The sequence below is a fragment of the Pagrus major genome, chromosome 11 (genome assembly GCF_040436345.1).
Source record: "Pagrus major chromosome 11, Pma_NU_1.0".
Classification (NCBI taxonomy): domain Eukaryota; kingdom Metazoa; phylum Chordata; class Actinopteri; order Spariformes; family Sparidae; genus Pagrus; species Pagrus major.
In genome coordinates this window covers 34909062-34932615 of record NC_133225.1, presented here as the reverse complement: position 1 = coordinate 34932615, position 23554 = coordinate 34909062, and the positions used below count along the sequence as shown (strand labels likewise).

The following is a 23554-nucleotide window of genomic DNA, read 5'->3' as shown; positions in this document are numbered from 1 at the left end:
GATTCAGAACCAGCTTAAGATCTGATATGTGAACTGGTTTCAGAACCGGCTTAAGATCTGATATCTGAACTGGTTTCAGAACTGGCTTAAGACCTGATATCTGAACTGGTTTCTGAACCGGCTTAAGATCTGATATCTGAACTGGTTTCTGAACCGGCTTAAGATCTGATATCTGAACTGGTTTCAGAACTGGCTTTAGATCTGATATCTGAACTGGTTTCTGAACCGGCTTAAGATCTGATATCTGAACTGGTTTCAGAACTGGCTTTAGATCTGATATCTAAACTGGTTTCTGAACCGGCTTAAGATCTGATATCTGAACTGGTTTCAGAACCGGCTTAAGATCTGATATCTGAACTGGTTTCTGAACCGGCTTAAGTTCTACTATCTGAACTGGATTCAGAACCAGCTTAAGATCTGATATCTGAACTGGTTTCAGAACTGGCTTTAGATCTGATATCTAAACTGGTTTCTGAACCGGCTTAAGATCTGATATCTGAACTGGTTTCAGAACCGGCTTAAGATCTGATATCTGAACTGGTTTCTGAACCGGCTTAAGGTCTGATATCTGAACCGGCTTAAGGTCTGATATCTGAACCGGCTTAAGATCTGATATCTGAACTGGTTTCAGAACTGGCTTTAGATCTGATATCTGAACTGGTTTCTGAACAGGCTTTAGATCTGATATCTGAACTGGTTTCTGAACCGGCTTAAGTTCTACTATCTGAACTGGATTCAGAACCAGCTTAAGATCTGATATCTGAACTGGTTTCAGAACTGGCTTAAGATCTGATATCTGAACTGGTTTCTGAACCGGCTTAAGATCTGATATCTGAACTGGTTTCTGAACTGGCTTAAGTTCTACTATCTGAACTGGATTCAGAACCGGCTTAAGATCTGATATCTGAACCGGCTTAAGGTCTGATATCTGAACCGGCTTAAGATCTGATATCTGAACTGGTTTCAGAACTGGCTTAAGATCTGATATCTGAACTGGTTTCTGAACCGGCTTAAGATCTGATATCTGAACTGGTTTCTGAACTGGCTTAAGTTCTACTATCTGAACTGGATTCAGAACCAGCTTAAGATCTGATATCTGAACTGGTTTCAGAACTGGCTTAAGATCTGATATCTGAACTGGTTTCTGAACCGGCTTAAGTTCTACTATCTAAACTGGATTCAGAACCAGCTTAAGATCTGATATCTGAACTGGTTTCAGAACCGGCTTAAGATCTGATATCTGAACTGGTTTCTGAACCAGCTTAAGATCTGATATCTGAACTGGTTTCTGAACCAGTTTAAGACCTGATATCTGAACTGGTTTAAGGTCTAATATCTGAACTGGTTTAAGGTCTGATATCTGAACTGGTTTAAGGTCTGATATCTGAACTGGTTTAAGATCTGATATATGAACTGGTTTCTGAACTGGTCTGTGGCCTGGTTACTGATGTGAATGAAAGCTCCTGAAGTAGACCTTGCGGTGAGGCTGTCTTTGATAACTGGTTCCTGAACTGGTTCCTGTTCTGGTTACGTATGTGTTTCTAGCTGTCTCACTCAGGAACTGATTTCTTGTAACGTGTTTTGTATCCAAGTTGTTTCTGATTTGGTTTGTAAATGTTTTATGAACTTGTTTTTAGTCTTTTGTGCTCGACAGGTTTGGTCACCACGTTCTGGATTAGTTTCTACTGTGGTGTGGGATCTAGTTCCTGAACACTTCTGTGGCATCTCTGTCACTATTAAGTTGTCTTTCTGAGCTCACGAGGTAAAACTGTTACCGAACTGGTTTCTGTTGTGGAGATTCATTTAGTTGCTGAACTAACTGATAATCCCGGATTATTCCAGGTTCTCCAGGAACCTTTAAAACAGCCAATCAAAGCCAGTGTTAGCTGATGTTACGTTTACAGAAACCAGCCAGAGGGTAAACTGTCTGCTGGATCTGTCATGATATTAATGTCACACAAACACAAGGAGGAATCATCAATAAGCCAAATAAATAAATAAACGAGTATTACATAAATAAACACATGAATAAACACACTGTTGATCAGTAAACACATCAGCTGTGCCGTCAATAATTATCTCTTTGTTTCATGCAGATTGATATGATGATGGAGGTGAAGATCCTCCTGTCATCTGTTGTTTTTCAGTCAGTGGCAGTGACATCAGAGCATGTGTGCATGCTGATTGGTCCGTTTCAGGGTCAGTGTGTTTGAGTTAAAGCTGCACTGAGGATCACATCAGAGAAATACTGAACAAAATATGTATTTATACGACTACTGGGACAATCAGACTGTAACTCAAGGCGACAAAGACTCCGGCGGTCAGTGAACGCATCATGAAGCAGGAAGAGAAACCATTCTACGTAGATATGGAAACACAGGTGGTGTGTCTGAGGCTTAAGGAGGAGAGGACAGACTGAATCATTTCATTAAAACATCTGGATTAGTGCAGCTTCAACATGTGTGTGGAAATGTGTGTGTGTGTGTCTATTTGTCGTTGATTCGTAGTTTGAAGGAAACCCGTCCAGCGAACTTGTCTCTTTCGCTGCCGTCGGCCAGAGTGTTGGAGTTGATTTTACACTCCACGTTGATGTCTGTGTTCAGAGAGGCGTTCAGGAACTTCACGGCCACCAGCGGCTGAGTGTAGTTCACCTGAGACATTAAACACATCACACACTGAGTAACACGACATCACTAAAGTACCAGTATGAGAGACACTGAAATACACATGGATTAAAGTTCTCCGTCGCTACGACGGATTTCCGTCATTCAAACTTAACAGAGGCGACTTGTGAGATCAAAGCAGATCAGAGAGCTGTTGGCTGATTTTTATGGACAGATTGTCACACTCTACAGCCAATGGTGTCGTTAACAGCGTGTGCGCGCCTGACTTATGACAGTGTAGTGACCCACACAGGGCGGGATCTCAACACGGAGCGGCGCTAAAGTTTAGCTGCTTAGCTAGCAAGGACTCGTCGCGCTGCTACGTTATCAGCTGAGTTTAGTCAGCACGTGAGAACCCGTCTGACACGGAGAGTCTCCTGTTGTGTGCTACATGTGTGAAATAACAACTGTAGTCTGGACTTTGTCTGCAGTGTATCTGTGTAAACAGCTTCATTCAGCGTCTCTCCCTCCCCTCTGGCACCGTGAGTTACCATGGTTACAGGAACGCCCTGAAACTTTATAATGATCAATAAGAAGTTTTTGGTTAGTTTGACTGTACAGAATCATGAATGTTGCCTGATTGTAGCTCAATGCTGAAATCTTGAATTATAACATATAGAGCAAAGCCTCAGAGCTTCTTTGATTATTAACAGTGTGTTAGTGATGACAGAAAGGTGATAACTCGCCATCAGACTGACAAGGCTGCAAAAGTTGCTGTTTGTATGATGTATTTTTCTGTTAAACGATAAGAGGCTCACTTTAAACAATATTATTAATAATAATACTTAATGGTAATGATGATGAGAAGAGGAAGTAGAAAAATAGCGTACTGAAAAGTTCTGTAGATGGTTGATTATTTGAAAGAGTAAAACTTGAGAGAAGCTTGGCAAAAAAAAAGGCACAGATTGATTTCATAGATTGAAAATTACATTGAAAAGACAAAAAACATTTTAAGTGTGAATAGAACAGCTGTTCAGATCATCCTCCTGTAAAACACTGTTGGTCAAATATTTAAACTTGATGTCTGCATTAGAGAACATGGTGTGGGGTGAGGCTGTAAATCTTATCTTATTTTTTTAGCACGTATCAACTAAAATGCCCTGTAACATGTTTCACAAATTACAAATTGGGAATATGACTTGGCTGCAGCTCGAAAAAACATTTCAGTCAAAAGATTTTTTTTCTTTAATCCATGAATACACCACAGAGTAATATGGAAATACTGTCATGTATCCATCACCACAGATCTACTGGATCCTCTAACAGTGACACATGTTGATTCATGACATGATCTACTAACGGATCTAAGATATGGATCTACTAAAGGGTAAGAGTAGAAGTAACATACTGAGAGATCTACTGACATCGATCTGTTAGATTTACTGACATGGATCTGTTGGATCTACTGACATGGATCTGTTGGATCTACTGACATGGATCTGTTGGATCTACTGACATGGATCTGTTGGATCTACAGACATGGATCTGTGACTGTGTATTCAGAGTGTGTAGTGTACTGATTGTGTTACCTGAGCTTTCTTGCCGTAGTACGGGTAGTACATGAGATTGAAGGTTCCATTAGGAGGATAATAAGCCAGACGTCCAATCTTATCACCGTCCTCCCTCTGCACACACATAGACAGACACATACACAAAGATCAGTCAGATCAGTTAACCAAACTCTGTTTCTTTACTGAGCTCTACTGTTTCTTTACTGAGCTCTACTGTTTCTTTACTGAGCTCTACTGTTTCTTTACTGAGCTCTACTGTGTTTCTTTACTGCACTCTACTGTGTTTCTTTACTGAGCTCTACTGTTTCTTTACTGCACTCTACTGTGTTTCTTTACTGAGCTCTACTGTTTCTTTACTGAGCTCTACTGTTTCTTTACTGAGCTCTACTGTGTTTCTTTACTGAACTCTGTGTTTCTTTACTGCACTCTACTGTGTTTCTTTACTGCACTCTACTGTGTTTCTTTACTGAACTCTGTGTTTCTTTACTGCACTCTACTGCGTTTCTTTACTGAGCTCTACTGTTTCTTTACTGAGCTCTACTGTTTCTTTACTGAGCTCTACTGTTTCTTTACTGAGCTCTACTGTTTCTTTACTGAGCTCTACTGTGTTTCTTTACTGAACTCTGTGTTTCTTTACTGCACTTTACTGTGTTTCTTTACTGCACTCTACTGTGTTTCTTTACTGAACTCTGTGTTTCTTTACTGCACTCTACTGCGTTTCTTTACTGAGCTCTACTGTTTCTTTACTGAGCTCTACTGTTTCTTTACTGCACTCTACTGTTTCTTTACTGAGCTCTACTGTTTCTTTACTGAGCTCTACTGTTTCTTTACTGCACTCTACTGTTTCTTTACTGAGCTCTACTGTTTCTTTACTGCACTCTACTGTTTCTTGACTGAGCTCTACTGTTTCTTTACTGCACTCTACTGTGTTTCTTTACTGCACTCTACTGCGTTTCTTTACTGAGCTCTACTGTTTCTTTACTGCACTCTACTGTGTTTCTTTACTGAGCTCTACTGTTTCTTTACTGCACTCTACTGCGTTTCTTTACTGAGCTCTACTGTTTCTTTACTGCACTCTACTGTGTTTCTTTACTGAACTCTACTGTTTCTTTACTGCACTCTACTGCGTTTCTTTACTGAGCTCTACTGTTTCTTTACTGAGCTCTACTGTTTCTTTACTGCACTCTACTGTTTCTTTACTGAGCTCTACTGTTTCTTTACTGCACTCTACTGTTTCTTTACTGCACTCTACTGTTTCTTTACTGCACTCTACTGTTTCTTGACTGAGCTCTACTGTTTCTTTACTGCACTCTACTGTGTTTCTTTACTGCACTCTACTGCGTTTCTTTACTGCACTCTACTGCGTTTCTTTACTGAGCTCTACTGTTTCTTTACTGCACTCTACTGTGTTTCTTTACTGAGCTCTACTGTTTCTTTGCTGAGCTCTACTGTTTCTTGACTGAGCTCTACTGTTTCTTTACTGCACTCTACTGTTTCTTTACTGCGCTCTACTGTTTCTTTACTGAACTCTACAGCGTTTCACTGCTGTGGATTGACTCACAGCAGATAATCAATTTGATTATCGGGGCAACACAAACGCGGTCGGGACATCAGAGGCTCTATGTTTCTACTTTTCTTACCCACTCGTCTTTGTCCACTTTGTACCTCTGAAGATGGAGGGACGGAGAGATGGGGACAACACATAAGCTGAAGACAGATGGTGTAACAGATAGTGAGATAGACAGGTGTGCAGACAGACAGTCAGTCAGACAGACAGATTCAGACCTTGGCTCCACAGGTGACATAAGGAGATTGACCGTCCTTCCCTGGCAACATACCAATCACCTGTAGAGACAGAGAGGTGGACAGTCAGATCAGGACGGTTAAATCAAGACTGGTGAAGAGTACAGGAATACAATGGTTCTTAGCCTTATTGTGTGTGTCTGTGTGGCTCCAACACCAAACTCCATTCATAAAAGAGGTATTTTAAGAGAAGTATTTGTGTGATGCTGTTAGTCTGTGTGTATCTGTGTGTTTGTCACAGTGCCAGTAATCATTACAGACACAATAAGCTCCTGTTTGTCTGCAGGTTTAAACGTGTGTTTGGATCAGAGGTCAGAGGTCAACATACCCGGTTCAGTTTGATGAGGATGCAGGGTTCACCTCTGCTGTAACCATAGAAACGATCTGAAATCCCAGAGCATTCCTCCAACATCGTCCGATTGAACTGACAGGAGCGCTTAGGGTTGTTCCTGACCTGCAGAGAGACACACAGGCAGGTGGAGGGTAAGACAGGCAGGTGGAGACACAGACAGGCTGAGAGACAGACAGGCAGGTTTACCTCTCCACTGTCCTCCTGAATGAAGTATTGATCTGGAGGGCAGTTATCATTGGTCTGAACCTGATAGCTGTCGTTGTACGCTGCAGACAGACAGACAGGCAGAGTGACAGTCAGACAGACAGGTGGAGAGTTAGACAGGTAGACAGACTAAAATGGTCGTGTAAAACAGAATCACCAAACCATAAAGTCATTTCATTTGATGTAATGAAATAATCAGAATTTTATAAAAGAATCTATGACATCACATCATTAAATATTTAAATTAATTAACCAGCGTCTCACGAGAGAGGAAGTTGTTGAGGTTCTGGACGAAGCCGTCCCAGCTCTCAGTGTTTGACACAGAGAAACTGATCTCCAGCTGATCGCCCTTCGGACGAATCATCATTCCTGAAACATGAAGACAACTGCTCATTAACCAATTACATGCTGAGCCTTGTTGGATGGAGCTGGTGTGTTTTGGGTGGAGTTTGGGTATGTTGGGTGTGTGTTGGGTGGAGTTGGGGTGTGTTGGGTAGAGTTAGGGTGTGTTTTGGGTGGAGCTGGGGTGTTTTGGGTGGAGTTTGGGTATGTTGGGTGGAGTTAGGGTATGTTGGGTGGAGTTGGGGTGTGTTGGGTGGAGTTGGGGGGTGTTTTTCTGCTCAGGTGTGCTTGTTTTGGTACCTGGAGTGGCCAGGCGGTCCTGCCAGGTGGGTTTGTAGTCGTCAAGCGTCAGCAGCATGATGTACATGGTAAGAACAAACATGCCGGCCAGGAACAGGTAGAAGACCAGGTAGAAGAGCAGGATCAGACCTAATGGGGGAGACAGGGAGTCATTTTTATACAGCACAGTACCTTACATCCTCTCCTCCCCCACCACTCCCTCTCCTCTCCTCTCCTCTCCTCTCTCTCCTCTGAATGTCATCTTTATAATCCTCTTGTGTTTAGCCCCGCCCCCTGCAGATGACCTACATTCAGTCTGAATGTAGGGGGAGGGGAGGGTGTAATCTCTCAGTGTGTATCAGCTCTCTGTCTCATCTTCTTATTGGTTATTTTTATCTCACATTGACAGCAGTCAATTTAAACTGATTGATCAGTTTTACAAATCATAAATATATTTTTTTACCTGGCAACAGAGAATCCTGGACTCTGATTGGCTGTCAGCTATTACAGTTTAACCTCTGTTCTAAAGATTTAACTATAGGTAACCATAGCAATATCACTGATGCTTCATGCTACATCTCCTCAAGCACTATTTGAACATATTCAAGGTCCACTGACAGTCCATCAGTTTCCTCTAGAACATCTTGAGAGACTTTCAGAGCTCTACAGAACCTCAAGAACCACTGTCACCTCTTTCATGACCTCTGAAGGTCCTTAAGGTCCCCTTGAACTAACTAAAAGACTTCAGGACCACTTGAACCTCCTCAGAGGATTATCAGATTCCAGCCTTTAAATCTGACATGGAGTCTGTAAGTTGAACCTGTTAAAGGTTTCGTCCTGCAGAGTTAATGTCATCAAACGTGTCCTCTGCTGCAGATTAAACTGTTCGTCTAACAGGATCACACCGGTGCTGAGAACCACTTTCTGATCCTCATCTTGCCTGAACGCTGTGCTGACAGCCAGGGTGTAGCTTTGGTTTAACAGCTAGAGGACAGGTGGGTTGGTACATAAACAAACATGCACTGCACATGTCCTGTAGAGTCACTGCACATCTTCAGCTGTGGAGTCACTGCACATCTTTTACTGTAGAGTCACTGCACATCTTCTACTGTAGAGTCACTGCACATCTTCAGCTGTGGAGTCACTGCTCATCTACTGTAGAGTCACTGCACATCTTCAGCTGTAGAGTCACTGCTCATCTACTGTAGAGTCACTGCACATCTTCAGCTGTAGAGTCACTGCATATCTTCAGCTGTGGAGTCACTGCACATCTTCTACTGTAGAGTCACTGCACATCTTCAGCTGTGGAGTCACTGCTCATCTACTGTAGAGTCACTGCTCATCTACTGTAGAGTCACTGCACATCTTCAGCTGTAGAGTCACTGCTCATCTTCTACTGTAGAGTCACAGCACATCTTCAGCTGTGGAGTCACTGCTCATCTACTGTAGAGTCACTGCTCATCTACTGTAGAGTCACTCCACATCTTCTACTGTAGAGTCACTGCACATCTTCAGCTGTAGAGTCACTGCACATCTTCAGCTGTAGAGTCACTGCTCATCTTCTACTGTAGAGTCACAGCACATCTTCAGCTGTGGAGTCACTGCTCATCTACTGTAGAGTCACTGCTCATCTACTGTAGAGTCACTGCACATCTTCAGCTGTAGAGTCACTGCTCATCTTCTACTGTAGAGTCACAGCACATCTTCAGCTGTGGAGTCACTGCTCATCTACTGTAGAGTCACTGCACATCTTCAGCTGTAGAGTCACTGCTCATCTTCAGCTGTAGAGTCAGCACATCTTCAGCTGTAGAGTCACTGCTCATCTACTGTAGAGTCACTGCACATCTTCAGCTGTAGAGTCACTGCTCATCTTCTACTGTAGAGTCACAGCACATCTTCAGCTGTGGAGTCACTGCTCATCTACTGTAGAGTCACTGCTCATCTACTGTAGAGTCACTGCACATCTTCAGCTGTAGAGTCACTGCTCATCTTCAGCTGTAGAGTCACTGCTGCACATCTACTGTAGAGTCACTGCACATCTACGGTAGAGTCACTGCACATCTTCAGCTGTAGAGTCACTGCATATCTTCAGCTGTGGAGTCACTGCACATCTTCTACTGTAGAGTCACTGCACATCTTCAGCTGTGGAGTCACTGCTCATCTACTGTAGAGTCACTGCTCATCTACTGTAGAGTCACTGCACATCTTCAGCTGTAGAGTCACTGCTCATCTTCTACTGTAGAGTCACAGCACATCTTCAGCTGTGGAGTCACTGCTCATCTACTGTAGAGTCACTGCTCATCTACTGTAGAGTCACTCCACATCTTCTACTGTAGAGTCACTGCACATCTTCAGCTGTAGAGTCACTGCACATCTTCAGCTGTAGAGTCACTGCTCATCTTCTACTGTAGAGTCACAGCACATCTTCAGCTGTGGAGTCACTGCTCATCTACTGTAGAGTCACTGCTCATCTACTGTAGAGTCACTGCACATCTTCAGCTGTAGAGTCACTGCTCATCTTCTACTGTAGAGTCACAGCACATCTTCAGCTGTGGAGTCACTGCTCATCTACTGTAGAGTCACTGCACATCTTCAGCTGTAGAGTCACTGCTCATCTTCAGCTGTAGAGTCAGCACATCTTCAGCTGTAGAGTCACTGCTCATCTACTGTAGAGTCACTGCACATCTTCAGCTGTAGAGTCACTGCTCATCTTCTACTGTAGAGTCACAGCACATCTTCAGCTGTGGAGTCACTGCTCATCTACTGTAGAGTCACTGCTCATCTACTGTAGAGTCACTGCACATCTTCAGCTGTAGAGTCACTGCTCATCTTCAGCTGTAGAGTCACTGCTGCACATCTACTGTAGAGTCACTGCACATCTACGGTAGAGTCACAGCACATCTTCAGCTGTAGAGTCACTGCTGCACATCTACTGTAGAGTCACTGCACATCTTCAGCTGTAGAGTCACTGCACATCTTCTACTGTAGAGTCACTGCACATCTTCAGCTGTGGAGTCACTGCTCATCTACTGTAGAGTCACTGCTCATCTACTGTAGAGTCACTGCACATCTTCAGCTGTAGAGTCATTGCACATCTTCAGCTGTAGAGTCACTGCTCATCTTCTACTGTAGAGTCACTGCACATCTTCAGCTGTAGAGTCACTGCTCATCTTCTACTGTAGAGTCACTGCACATCTTCAGCTGTGGAGTCACTGCACATCTTTTACTGTAGAGTCACTGCACATCTTCTACTGTAGAGTCACTGCACATCTTCAGCTGTGGAGTCACTGCTCATCTACTGTAGAGTCACTGCACATCTTCAGCTGTAGAGTCACTGCTCATCTACTGTAGAGTCACTCCACATCTTCTACTGTAGAGTCACTGCACATCTTCAGCTGTAGAGTCACTGCACATCTTCAGCTGTAGAGTCACTGCTCATCTTCTACTGTAGAGTCACAGCACATCTTCAGCTGTGGAGTCACTGCTCATCTATTGTAGAGTCACTGCACATCTTCAGCTGTAGAGTCACTGCTCATCTACTGTAGAGTCACTGCACATCTTCAGCTGTAGAGTCACTGCTCATCTTCTACTGTAGAGTCACAGCACATCTTCAGCTGTGGAGTCACTGCTCATCTACTGTAGAGTCACTGCTCATCTACTGTAGAGTCACTGCACATCTTCAGCTGTAGAGTCACTGCTCATCTTCAGCTGTAGAGTCACTGCTGCACATATACTGTAGAGTCACTGCACATCTACGGTAGAGTCACAGCACATCTTCAGCTGTAGAGTCACTGCTGCACATCTACTGTAGAGTCACTGCACATCTTCAGCTGTAGAGTCACTGCACATCTTCTACTGTAGAGTCACTGCACATCTTCAGCTGTGGAGTCACTGCTCATCTACTGTAGAGTCACTGCTCATCTACTGTAGAGTCACTGCACATCTTCAGCTGTAGAGTCACTGCACATCTTCAGCTGTAGAGTCACTGCTCATCTTCTACTGTAGAGTCACTGCACATCTTCAGCTGTAGAGTCACTGCTCATCTTCTACTGTAGAGTCACAGCACATCTTCAGCTGTGGAGTCACTGCTCATCTACTGTAGAGTCACTGCACATCTTCAGCTGTAGAGTCACTGCTCATCTTCAGCTGTAGAGTCACTGCTGCACATCTACTGTAGAGTCACTGCACATCTACGGTAGAGTCACAGCACATCTTCAGCTGTAGAGTCACTGCTGCACATCTACTGTAGAGTCACTGCCCATCTACTGTAGAGTCACTGCACATCTACTGTAGAGTCACTGCACATCTTCAGCTGTAGAGTCACTGCTCATCTTCTACTGTAGAGTCACATCACATCTTCAGCTGTGGAGTCACTGGTGATCTACTATAGAGTCACTGGTCATCTACTGTAGAGTCACAGCACATCTTCTACTGTAGAGTAACTGCACATGTCGTGTAGAGTCACTGCTCATCTACTGCAGAGTCACTGCACATCTTCTACTGTAGAGTCACTGCTCATCTACTGTAGAGTCACTGCTCATCTACTGTAGAGTCACTGCACATCTTCTACTGTAGAGTCACTGCTCATCTACTGTAGAGTCACTGCACATCTTCTACTGTAGAGTCACTGCTCATCTACTGTAGAGTCACAGCACATCTTCTACTGTAGTCACTGCTGCACATCTACTGTAGAGTCACTGCTCATCTACTGTACAAGTCACTGCACATTTTCAGCTGTAGAGTCACTGCACATCTACTGTAGAGTCACTGCACATGTTGTGTAGAGTCACTGCTCATCTACTGTAGAGTCACTGCACATCTTCTACTGTAGAGTCACTGCTCATCTACTGTAGAGTCACTGCACATGTCCTGTAGAGTCACTGCTCATCTTCTACTGTAGAGTCACTGCTCGTCTACTGTTGAGTCACTGCACATCTTCTACTGTAGAGTCACTGCTCATCTTCTACTGTAGAGTCACTGCTCGTCTACTGTTGAGTCACTGCACATCTTCTACTGTAGAGTCACTGCACATCTTCTACTGTAGAGTCACTGCTCATCTTCTACTGTAGAGTCACTGCTCGTCTACTGTTGAGTCACTGCGCATCTTCTACTGTTGAGTCACTGCGCATCTTCTACTGTAGAGTCACTGCACATCTTCTACTGTAGAGTCACTGCACATCTTCTACTGTAGAGTCACTGCGCATCTACTGTAGAGTCACTGCACATCTTCTACTGTAGAGTCACTGCTCATCTACTGTAGAGTCACTGCTCATCTACTGTACAAGTCACTGCACATTTTCAGCTGTAGAGTCACTGCACATGTTGTGTAGAGTCACTGCACATGTTGTGTAGAGTCACTGCTCATCTACTGTAGAGTCACAGCACATCTTCTACTGTAGTCACTGCTGCACATCTACTGTAGAGTCACTGCTCATCTACTGTACAAGTCACTGCACATTTTCAGCTGTAGAGTCACTGCACATCTACTGTAGAGTCACTGCACATGTTGTGTAGAGTCACTGCTCATCTACTGTAGAGTCACTGCACATCTTCTACTGTAGAGTCACTGCTCATCTACTGTAGAGTCACTGCACATGTCCTGTAGAGTCACTGCTCATCTTCTACTGTAGAGTCACTGCTCGTCTACTGTTGAGTCACTGCACATCTTCTACTGTAGAGTCACTGCACATCTTCTACTGTAGAGTCACTGCTCATCTTCTACTGTAGAGTCACTGCTCGTCTACTGTTGAGTCACTGCGCATCTTCTACTGTTGAGTCACTGCGCATCTACTGTAGAGTCACTGCACATCTTCTACTGTAGAGTCACTGCTCATCTACTGTAGAGTCACTGCTCATCTACTGTACAAGTCACTGCACATTTTCTACTGTAGAGTCACTGCTCATCTTCTACTGTAGAGTCACTGCTCGTCTACTGTTGAGTCACTGCGCATCTTCTACTGTTGAGTCACTGCGCATCTTCTACTGTAGAGTCACTGCACATCTTCTACTGTAGAGTCACTGCACATCTTCTACTGTAGAGTCACTGCGCATCTACTGTAGAGTCACTGCACATCTTCTACTGTAGAGTCACTGCTCATCTACTGTAGAGTCACTGCTCATCTACTGTACAAGTCACTGCACATTTTCAGCTGTAGAGTCACTGCACATGTTGTGTAGAGTCACTGCACATGTTGTGTAGAGTCACTGCTCATCTACTGTAGAGTCACAGCACATCTTCTACTGTAGTCACTGCTGCACATCTACTGTAGAGTCACTGCTCATCTACTGTACAAGTCACTGCACATTTTCAGCTGTAGAGTCACTGCACATCTACTGTAGAGTCACTGCACATGTTGTGTAGAGTCACTGCTCATCTACTGTAGAGTCACTGCACATCTTCTACTGTAGAGTCACTGCTCATCTACTGTAGAGTCACTGCACATGTCCTGTAGAGTCACTGCTCATCTTCTACTGTAGAGTCACTGCTCGTCTACTGTTGAGTCACTGCACATCTTCTACTGTAGAGTCACTGCTCATCTTCTACTGTAGAGTCACTGCTCGTCTACTGTTGAGTCACTGCGCATCTTCTACTGTTGAGTCACTGCGCATCTACTGTAGAGTCACTGCACATCTTCTACTGTAGAGTCACTGCTCATCTACTGTAGAGTCACTGCTCATCTACTGTACAAGTCACTGCACATTTTCAGCTGTAGAGTCACTGCACATGTTGTGTAGAGTCACTGCACATGTTGTGTAGAGTCACTGCTCATCTACTATAGAGTCACTGCACATCTTCTACTGTAGAGTCACTGCACATCTTCTACTGTAGAGTCACTGCTCATCTACTGTAGAGTCACTGCACATCTTCTACTGTAGAGTCACTGCTCATCTACTGTAGAGTCACTGCACATCTTCTACTGTAGAGTCACTGCTCATCTACTGTAGAGTCACTGCACATCTTCTACTGTAGAGTCACTGCGCATCTACTGTAGAGTCACTGCACATCTTCTACTGTAGAGTCACTGCTCATCTACTGTAGAGTCACTGCTCATCTACTGTACAAGTCACTGCACATTTTCAGCTGTAGAGTCACTGCACATGTTGTGTAGAGTCACTGCACATGTTGTGTAGAGTCACTGCTCATCTACTATAGAGTCACTGCACATCTTCTACTGTAGAGTCACTGCACATCTTCTACTGTAGAGTCACTGCTCATCTACTGTAGAGTCACTGCACATCTTCTACTGTAGAGTCACTGCTCATCTACTGTAGAGTCACTGCACATCTTCTACTGTAGAGTCACTGCACATCTTCTACTGTAGAGTCACTGCTCCTCTTCTACTGTAGAGTCACTGCACATGTCCTGTAGAGTCACTGCACATCTTCTACTGTAGTTCTGGATGATATCGAGCTCCGACATAATTGAATGCTTCTCACAGTCACTTTGGACTAAACTGTCTGCCAGATGAATGTAATGTGATGTGCAGGAGATCTGTGGTCTTTACTGATATGTTTTATATGTCTGAATGTAAAATGTTCAGATGACAGTTCAGCCACTCGTCACGAGACATGCTGGAAAAACAGAAGCATCTGATTTATTAAAATGTTGTACTGTTCCTTTTAAGATATTATCATTGAGAGTCCTCACAAGTACATCTAAACCAACATGTGTGTGTTTGTGTGTGGATAGATTACAGTCCAATCAACCTCCTCTGTCTGCTTAATCCAGATTAACACACACACACACACACACGGTACTCTTCTTTAGTTGTCCATTGACATGTGATGACGGCATCTGATCCTTTAACAGTGAGACCTCTGATGGCTCACAGACCTGGACTGACTGTTGCAGGTGGAGCTTGTATGTGTGGTGGAGGAGGAGGTGGAGGTGGAGGTGGAGGCAGACATGGCTGTACTTCTCCAGCCTCCCTCTGGTTGTCTTTTCCATCATTTGAACCTCCTCTCCTCACTGCAGCCTCCTCCAGGTCGTCAGGTCTGCCCCTTGTCGCAGCGTTCTTCATCTGATCCTTCACGGCGCTTCTTCAGCCTCCAGCTGAGCGGTGGCCATGATGTCGCTGGTCGTATATCATGTCAGTGGACGATGGGGGGCATCCTTATGCTTTGGTAAGGCACACCCCCTGGCCTCAACCCAGTTCATACAGGGAGGGTTCAGACTCATGTCCTTGTGTAATCATGTGACCAGTTGTCCCATCAGGGAACTGACGTACGTGAACAGATTGACTGGGACAACCACAGCCGAGGTCATGTAGAGCTCTCCAGAAACAGGTCCTGATGTTAGTCTGCCTTTCATCAGTTTATTGTGTGTGTGCATCAGTGTGTAAGAGTGTGTTTGTGTCCTTCGGTCTCCATCAAGTCCAAGCCTTCTCTGTCCTGGTGCATAATGGGAAATATGACTTCATCAGTGTGTAGTTATGTAAAGCCTGAGCAGGCCTCAAATCCCTGAGTCAGGGTCAGGTGTGTGTTACTGCAGCTGTCTTAACAGAATAGACTCCAGTTCAACTCCAGTTCATCTCCAGTTTATCACCACTTCATCTCCAGTTTATCACCAGAATAACTCCAGTTAATCTCCAGTTTATCTCCAGTTTATCACCAGTTCATCTCCAGTTTATCACCAGTTCATCTCCAGTTTATCACCAGTTCATCTCCAGTTTATCACCAGTTCATCTCCAGTTTATCACCACTTCATCTCCAGTTTATCACCAGAATAACTCCAGTTCATCTCCAGTTTATCACCAGAATAACTCTAGTTCATCTCCAGTTTATCACCAGAATAACTCCAGTTCATCTCCACTTTATCACCAGAATAACTCCAGTTCATCTCCAGTTCAACTCCAGTTCATCTCCAGTTTATCACCACTTCATCTCCAGTTTATCACCAGAATAACTCCAGTTCATCTCCAGTTTATCACCAGTTCATCTCCCGTTTATCACCAGAATAACTCCAGTTTATCACCAGTTCATCTCCAGTTTATCACCAGAATAACTCTAGTTCATCTCCAGTTTATCACCACTTCATCTCCAGTTTATCACCAGTTCATCTCCAGTTTATCACCAGAACAACTCCAGTTCATCTCCAGTTTATCACCACTTCATCTCCAGTTTATCACCAGTTCATCTCCAGTTTATCACCAGAACAACTCCAGTTCATCTCCAGTTTATCACCAGAATAACTCTAGTACATCTCCAGTTTATCACCACTTCATCTCCAGTTTATCACCAGTTCATCTCCAGTTTATCACCAGAACAACTCCAGTTCATCTCCAGTTTATCACCAGAATAACTCCAGTTCATCTCCAGTTTATCACCAGTTCATCTCCAGTTTATCACCAGTTCATCTCCGGTTTATCACCAGAGAGAGAGAGAGAGATGCCAAATACAAATAGAAAGATACAAAGCCCTACAATGCCAAGAGGAGAGCAAAGACAGGAGTCCCCTCAGCCAGCTGGTCCAGAGGCTCAGCTCCAACAGCACCGGGCACCAAGACCGCCCTCACACAATCCGGCCCCACCAAATTATAGCAAAAGAAAAAGACAATTACATCAACTATTGGACATCTACAACCAAAACCCAAAGCAAACTCCAATGCTGTTTGGCCCTAAACAGACAATACTCCCTGCAGATTATCTGAGCTCTGTAACCGACCCGACACTGAGGGAAACGTTGACTGTGTACAGACTCAGCAGCCACAGCCGGGCCTCAGAGAGCGGCCGGCACAGACAGACGTGGCTGCCCAGAGAGGAGCGGCTGGGTCGGCTCGGTCCACTCAGACACTTCCTGCTGCACTGACACATACACAGACATCAGAACCAGCTCTACAGCAAAATCACATACACAACCCCAAATTTCGACAAACTCCCAGACACAGAAAAAATACAACATCTACTGGGAGAGAAAAGTGCCACTGCTGCAGATGCAGCAAAATATGTGAAGCTGCCACAGAAAAAGAGAAGCTGCAAACACCGGACATGATCTCCTCCACTTACCTGCACACTGATACGCACACACACACACACACTTTACTTTTTTATTTTTATTTTTATTTATTTATTTTTTCTCTTTTCTTTTCTTTTCTTCTTCTTTTCTTTTCTTTATTAATTTATTTGTTTTATTATTATCATTATTATTATTATTAATCATATATCTATTATTTATTCTGTAATTATTTACTGTGTCAACATTGTATATTGTGTTTTGTTGCTTTGGCAAAATTGCTTAAACTTTCATGCCAATAAAGCTCATTTGAATTTGACATTAACAGACTGTAGGAGAGAGAGAGAGAGACATTAACAGACTGTAGGAGAGAGAGAGAGAGACATTAACAGACTGTAGGAGAGAGAGAGAGACATTAACAGACTGTAGGAGAGAGAGAGACATTAACAGACTGTAGGAGAGAGAGAGAGAGAGACATTAACAGACTGTAGGAGAGAGAGAGAGAGAGACATTAACAGACTGGAGGAGAGAGAGAGAGAGAGAGAGAGACATTAACAGACTGGAGGAGAGAGAGAGAGAGACATTAACAGACTGTAGGAGAGAGAGAGAGAGAGAGAGACATTAACAGACTGTAGGAGAGAGAGAGAGAGACATTAACAGACTGTAGGAGAGAGAGAGAGAGACATTAACAGACTGTAGGAGAGAGAGAGAGACATTAACAGACTGGAGGAGAGAGAGAGAGACATTAACAGACTGTAGGAGAGAGAGAGACATTAACAGACTGTAGGAGAGAGAGAGAGAGAGACATTAACAGACTGTAGGAGAGAGAGAGAGAGAGACATTAACAGACTGGAGGAGAGAGAGAGAGAGACATTAACAGACTGTAGGAGAGAGAGAGAGAGAGAGAGAGACATTAACAGACTGGAGGAGAGAGAGAGAGAGAGAGACATTAACAGACTGTAGGAGAGAGAGAGAGAGAGACATTAACAGACTGGAGGAGAGAGAGAGAGAGACATTAACAGACTGTAGGAGAGAGAGAGAGAGAGACATTAACAGACTGGAGGAGAGAGAGAGAGAGACATTAACAGACTGTAGGAGAGAGAGAGAGAGAGACATTAACAGACTGGAGGAGAGAGAGAGAGAGACATTAACAGACTGTAGGAGAGAGAGAGAGAGAGAGAGAGACATTAACAGACTGGAGGAGAGAGAGAGAGAGACATTAACAGACTGTAGGAGAGAGAGAGAGAGAGAGAGAGACATTAACAGACTGGAGGAGAGAGAGAGAGAGACATTAACAGACTGTAGGAGAGAGAGAGAGAGAGAGAGAGACATTAACAGACTGGAGGAGAGAGAGAGAGAGACATTAACAGACTGTAGGAGAGAGAGAGAGAGAGAGAGAGACATTAACAGACTGGAGGAGAGAGAGAGAGAGACATTAACAGACTGTAGGAGAGAGAGAGAGAGAGAGAGAGACATTAACAGACTGTAGGAGAGAGAGAGAGAGAGAGAGAGACATTAACAGACTGGAGGAGAGAGAGAGAGAGACATTAACAGACTGTAGGAGAGAGAGAGACATTAACAGACTGTAGGAGAGAGAGAAGGGGGGGGGTTTGGCGGGACTCACCCCAGCTCGTGGCGGTTCGGCCCATGAGCTCGTGAGTTCGGGGGTTCCAGAAGAACTCCCGCCACTCGCTCGAGGCTTTACGGTCCTCCTCCTTGGTGCCGGACATGATGATGATGAGGAGGATGAAGATGGAGGTCGCTCAGACTGCGCGCGATGTTCCCGTTCTGACGGCACGAGCCTCCCGCCGCTGCTGCTGCTGTAATGATCCGTTTAACCGATCAGACCCGTGTATCGATCCGGCTGATCGGTGAGACGAGGCAGAGACACAGAGAGAGAGACAGAGAGAGAGAGAGAGACAGGTCGGTGTCACTGCGGTATAACCTCCTCCCCCCAGCACCGTCTGACGTCACACAAGCTGCCCTCACACCACCAATAACAGCGGCTTCATCAGGACAGGCCCCGCCCCCTGCAGACTGTGTGTGACGTGATGACAGCAGACATTTTAAATGACCAGAGCTGATGACGTCACTCACGTGTAGCAGACTCATCATCATGTTCATTGAAGCCTCATTAATTATTTATGATGTCACTGTTTATGTTTGGCGGAGCCAATCAGCGTGCCTGGTTCTCCTGATGGAGGGGCTGCTGACAGCAGCAGGTGGTGGACAGGTGTATCCCATAATGCACCTGTGCAGGTGTTGTGAGGCTGAACGTTCAGACAGAAACACTCACCTGTCTGCACCATCACACAGGTGAACAGGTGACCAGGACAGCAGCAACACTGAGACAGGACTCACATTGATTATTAGTCATTGATCTGAGGACAGACTGTCATCACGTCCCAACATCTGTTCTACAGAACACCTTTCACTTCTCCTGAGTCTCCACTGAACGTCTGACGGCTTTATTGATCGTGTGATCATAACTGTACGGAGGCCCTGAGGGACAAATTACACATTTCTTTTCCATCTGGGAAAACGTGATTATAAAATAAACACTTTAAGAGAAAAACATTTTTTTCACAGATGAGAAACAAAATGAGGAACTCATAAAGATGATCCTGATAAAACTTTATTTTCCACCAGAAAGTCAGAAACACAGGAGACGAAACAATCCAGACAGAAGTGGATCACCAGAAAAAAGATTTCTTCTGAGCCCCTCAGAGCTTCTGAATTATCATCTGACTGACACCTGAACCCTTCACACCGTCTGACTGGGCCGAGTCGGGTTCAGGATTTAATAGATCTCAACATGGTCGAGGTCTGAACGAGCACTCTGATCATTAATGGAAACACTAGTATGACTGCTGGGTCTGTCCCTGGTCTGAGATGGACCTGTGACTCAAACAGAACCATCACAGTCTGAGGGAACCTGAGACGGACCAGAGGATCATTAGACCGGATCCAGAATGAGATGAACCTGATGGGACACACAGACCTGAGACCTGCAGCAGTAAAACTGGACCCTTTGGGAACTGATTATACTGATAAAAAAGGATCCAGCCTGACTGGAGTCCTGGTTCAGGTGTGGGTCTCTAGGACCCAAATGGACTTGGTTAGACCCGATGTATGATGTGAATGACACAGACTCCCGACTGTAGAACTGGTTTTATTCTCCTGAAGAGAGGTTCATGATTCTGGACTGACACCAGGGAGAACGCTGCCACCTGCTGGTGATAAATATGAAGCACCAAACACTGAACAGACCAGAGGAGAGAGGACTAGAGGAGAGAGGACCAGAGGAGAGAGGGCTAGAGGACCAGAGGAGAGAGGACTAGAGGACCAGAGGAGAGAGGACCAGAGGAGAGAGGACTAGAGGAGAGAGGACTAGAGGACCAGAGGAGAGAGGACTAGAGGAGAGACGACTAGAGGAGAGAGGACCAGAGGAGAGAGGACTAGAGGAGAGAGGACCAGAGGAGAGAGGACTAGAGGAGAGACGACTAGAGGAGAGAGGACCAGAGGAGAGAGGACCAGAGGAGAGAGGACCAGAGGAGAGAGGACTAGAGGACCAGAGGAGAGAGGACTAGAGGAGAGACGACTAGAGGAGAGAGGACCAGAGGAGAGAGGACCAGAGGAGAGAGGACTAGAGGAGAGAGGACTAGAGGACCAGAGGAGAGAGGACTAGAGGAGAGACGACTAGAGGAGAGAGGACCAGAGGAGAGAGGGCTAGAGGACCAGAGGAGAGAGGACTAGAGGACCAGAGGAGAGAGGACCAGAGGAGAGAGGACTAGAGGAGAGAGGACTAGAGGAGAGAGGACTAGAGGACCAGAGGAGAGAGGACTAGAGGAGAGACGACTAGAGGAGAGAGGACCAGAGGAGAGAGGACTAGAGGAGAGAGGACCAGAGGAGAGAGGACTAGAGGAGAGAGGACCAGAGGAGAGAGGACCAAAGGAGAGAGGGCTAGAGGAGAGAGGGCTAGAGGGATAGAGGACCAGAAGAATAGAGGACCAGAGGAGAGAGGACTAGAGGACCAGAGGACTAGAGGACCAGAGGAGAGAGGGCTAGAGGACCAGAAGAATAGAGGACCAGAGGAGAGAGGACTAGAGGACCAGAGGAGAGAGGACCAGAGGAGAGAGGGCTAGAGGGATAGAGGACCAGAAGAATAGAGGACCAGAGGACCAGAGGAGAGAGGACTAGAGGACCAGAGGAGAGAGGGCTAGAGGAGAGAGGACTAGAGGAGAGACGACTAGAGGAGAGAGGACTAGAGGACCAGAGGAGAGAGGACTAGAGGAGAGACGACTAGAGGAGAGAGGACCAGAAGAATAGAGGACCAGAGGAGAGAGGACCAGAGGACCAGAGGAGAGAGGACTAGAGGACCAGAGGAGAGAGGGCTAGAGGAGAGAGAACTAGAGGAGAGACGACTAGAGGAGAGAGGGCTAGAGGACCAGAGGAGAGAGGACCAGAGGAGAGAGGACTAGAGGACCAGAGGAGAAAGGGCTAGAGGACCAGAGGAGAGAGGGCTAGAGGACCAGAGGAGAGACGACTAGAGGACCAGAGGAGAGACGACTAGAGGACCAGAGGAGAGAGGACCAGAGGAGAGAGGACTAGAGGAGAGACGACTAGAGGAGAGAGGACTAGAGGACCAGAGGAGAGAGGACTAGAGGAGAGACGACTAGAGGAGAGAGGACCAGAGGAGAGAGGACCAAAGGAGAGAGGGCTAGAGGACCAGAAGAATAGAGGACCAGAGGAGAGAGGACCAGAGGAGAGAGGGCTAGAGGGATAGAGGACCAGAAGAATAGAGGACCAGAGGAGAGAGGACTAGAGGACCAGAGGACTAGAGGACCAGAGGAGAGAGGGCTAGAGGACCAGAAGAATAGAGGACCAGAGGAGAGAGGACTAGAGGACCAGAGGAGAGAGGACCAGAGGAGAGAGGGCTAGAGGGATAGAGGACCAGAAGAATAGAGGACCAGAGGAGAGAGGACTAGAGGACCAGAGGACTAGAGGACCAGAGGAGAGAGGACTAGAGGACCAGAGGAGAGAGGGCTAGAGGACCAGAGGAGAGAGGACCAGAGGAGAGAGGACTAGAGGACCAGAGGAGAAAGGGCTAGAGGACCAGAGGAGAGAGGGCTAGAGGACCAGAGGAGAGACGACTAGAGGACCAGAGGAGAGAGGACTAGAGGACCAGAGGAGAGAGGGCTAGAGGACCAGAGGAGAGAGGACCAGAGGAGAGAGGACCAGAGGAGAGACGACTAGAGGACCAGAGGAGAGAGGACTAGAGGACCAGAGGAGAGAGGGCTAGAGGACCAGAGGAGAGAGGACCAGAGGAGAGAGGGCTAGAGGACCAGAGGAGAGACGACTAGAGGACCAGAGGAGAGAGGGCTAGAGGACCAGAGGAGAGACGACTAGAGGCCCAGAGGAGAGAGGAATAGAGGACCAGAGGAGAGAGGGCTAGAGGACCAGAGGAGAGAGGAATAGAGGACCAGAGGAGAGAGGGCTAGAGGACCAGAGGAGAGACGACTAGAGGACCAGAGGAGAGAGGACTAGAGGACCAGAGGAATAGAGGACCAGAGGAGAGAGGACCAGAGGAGAGAGAACTAGAGGACCAGAGGCGAGAGGGCTAGAGGACCAGAGGAATAGAGGACCAGAGGAGAGACGACTAGAGGACCAGAGGAGAGAGGAATAGAGGACCAGAGGAGAGAGGGCTAGAGGACCAGAGGAGAGAGGACTAGAGGACCAGAGGAGAGAGGGCTAGAGGGCCAGAGGAGAGAGGACTAGAGGACCAGAGGACCAGAGGAGAGACGACCAGAGGAGAGACGACTAGAGGACCAGAGGAGAGAGGACTAGAGGACCAGAGGAATAGAGGACCAGAGGAGAGAGGACCAGAGGAGAGAGAACTAGAGGACCAGAGGCGAGAGGGCTAGAGGACCAGAGGAATAGAGGACCAGAGGAGAGAGGGCTAGATGACCAGAGGAGAGACGACTAGAGGACCAGAGGAGAGAGGACTAGAGGACCAGAGGAATAGAGGACCAGAGGAGAGAGGACCAGAAGAACAGAGGAATAGAGGACCAGAGGAGAGAGGACTAGAGGACCAGAGGACCAGAGGAGAGACGACCAGAGGAGAGACGACTAGAGGACCAGAGGAGAGATGACTAGAGGACCAGAGGAGAGAGGACTAGAGGACCAGAGGAATAGAGGACCAGAAGAACAGAGGAATAGAGGACCAGAGGAGAGACGACTAGAGGACCAGAGGAGAGAGGACTAGAGGACCAGAGGAGAGAGGACTAGAGGACCAGAGGAGAGAGGACCAGAGGAGAGACGACCAGAGGAGAGAGGACCAGAGGAGAAAGGGCTAGAGGACCAGAGGAGAGAGGACTAGAGGAGAGAGGACTAGAGGACTAGAGGACCAGAGGAGAGAGGGCTAGAGGACCAGAGGAGAGAGGACTAGA

The 23554-nt window shown here is 46.0% G+C and overlaps 1 protein-coding gene across 1 annotated transcript; it reads right to left on the bottom strand.

The window, feature by feature from the left end:
- Positions 1-1257: 1257 nt before the first annotated feature.
- atp1b2a (ATPase Na+/K+ transporting subunit beta 2a) lies at positions 1258-18961 on the bottom strand. Its single transcript, XM_073476774.1, has 8 exons — positions 18730-18961; positions 7176-7304; positions 6798-6902; positions 6516-6595; positions 6306-6431; positions 5960-6019; positions 4193-4288; positions 1258-2651 (listed from the first exon to the last, which is right to left on the bottom strand). Exons 1-8 carry the CDS (start codon positions 18833-18835, stop codon positions 2487-2489), a joined length of 867 nt encoding a protein of 288 aa, XP_073332875.1. The 5' UTR covers positions 18836-18961; the 3' UTR covers positions 1258-2486.
- Positions 18962-23554: the final 4593 nt, after the last annotated feature.

Excerpts from the sequence above, each read along its gene's own strand:
- atp1b2a (XM_073476774.1), bottom strand. The coding sequence starts at position 18,835 with ATGTCCGGCACCAAGGAGGAGGACCGTAAAGCCTCGAGCGAGTGGCGG. Across the intron at positions 6,903-7,175 it reads GGACCGCCTGGCCACTCCAG|GAATGATGATTCGTCCGAAG; the intron begins GTACCAAAACAA and ends TTCATGTTTCAG. Across the intron at positions 4,289-5,959 it reads ATGTCACCTGTGGAGCCAAG|AGGGAGGACGGTGATAAGAT; the intron begins GTCTGAATCTGT and ends ATGTGTGTGCAG.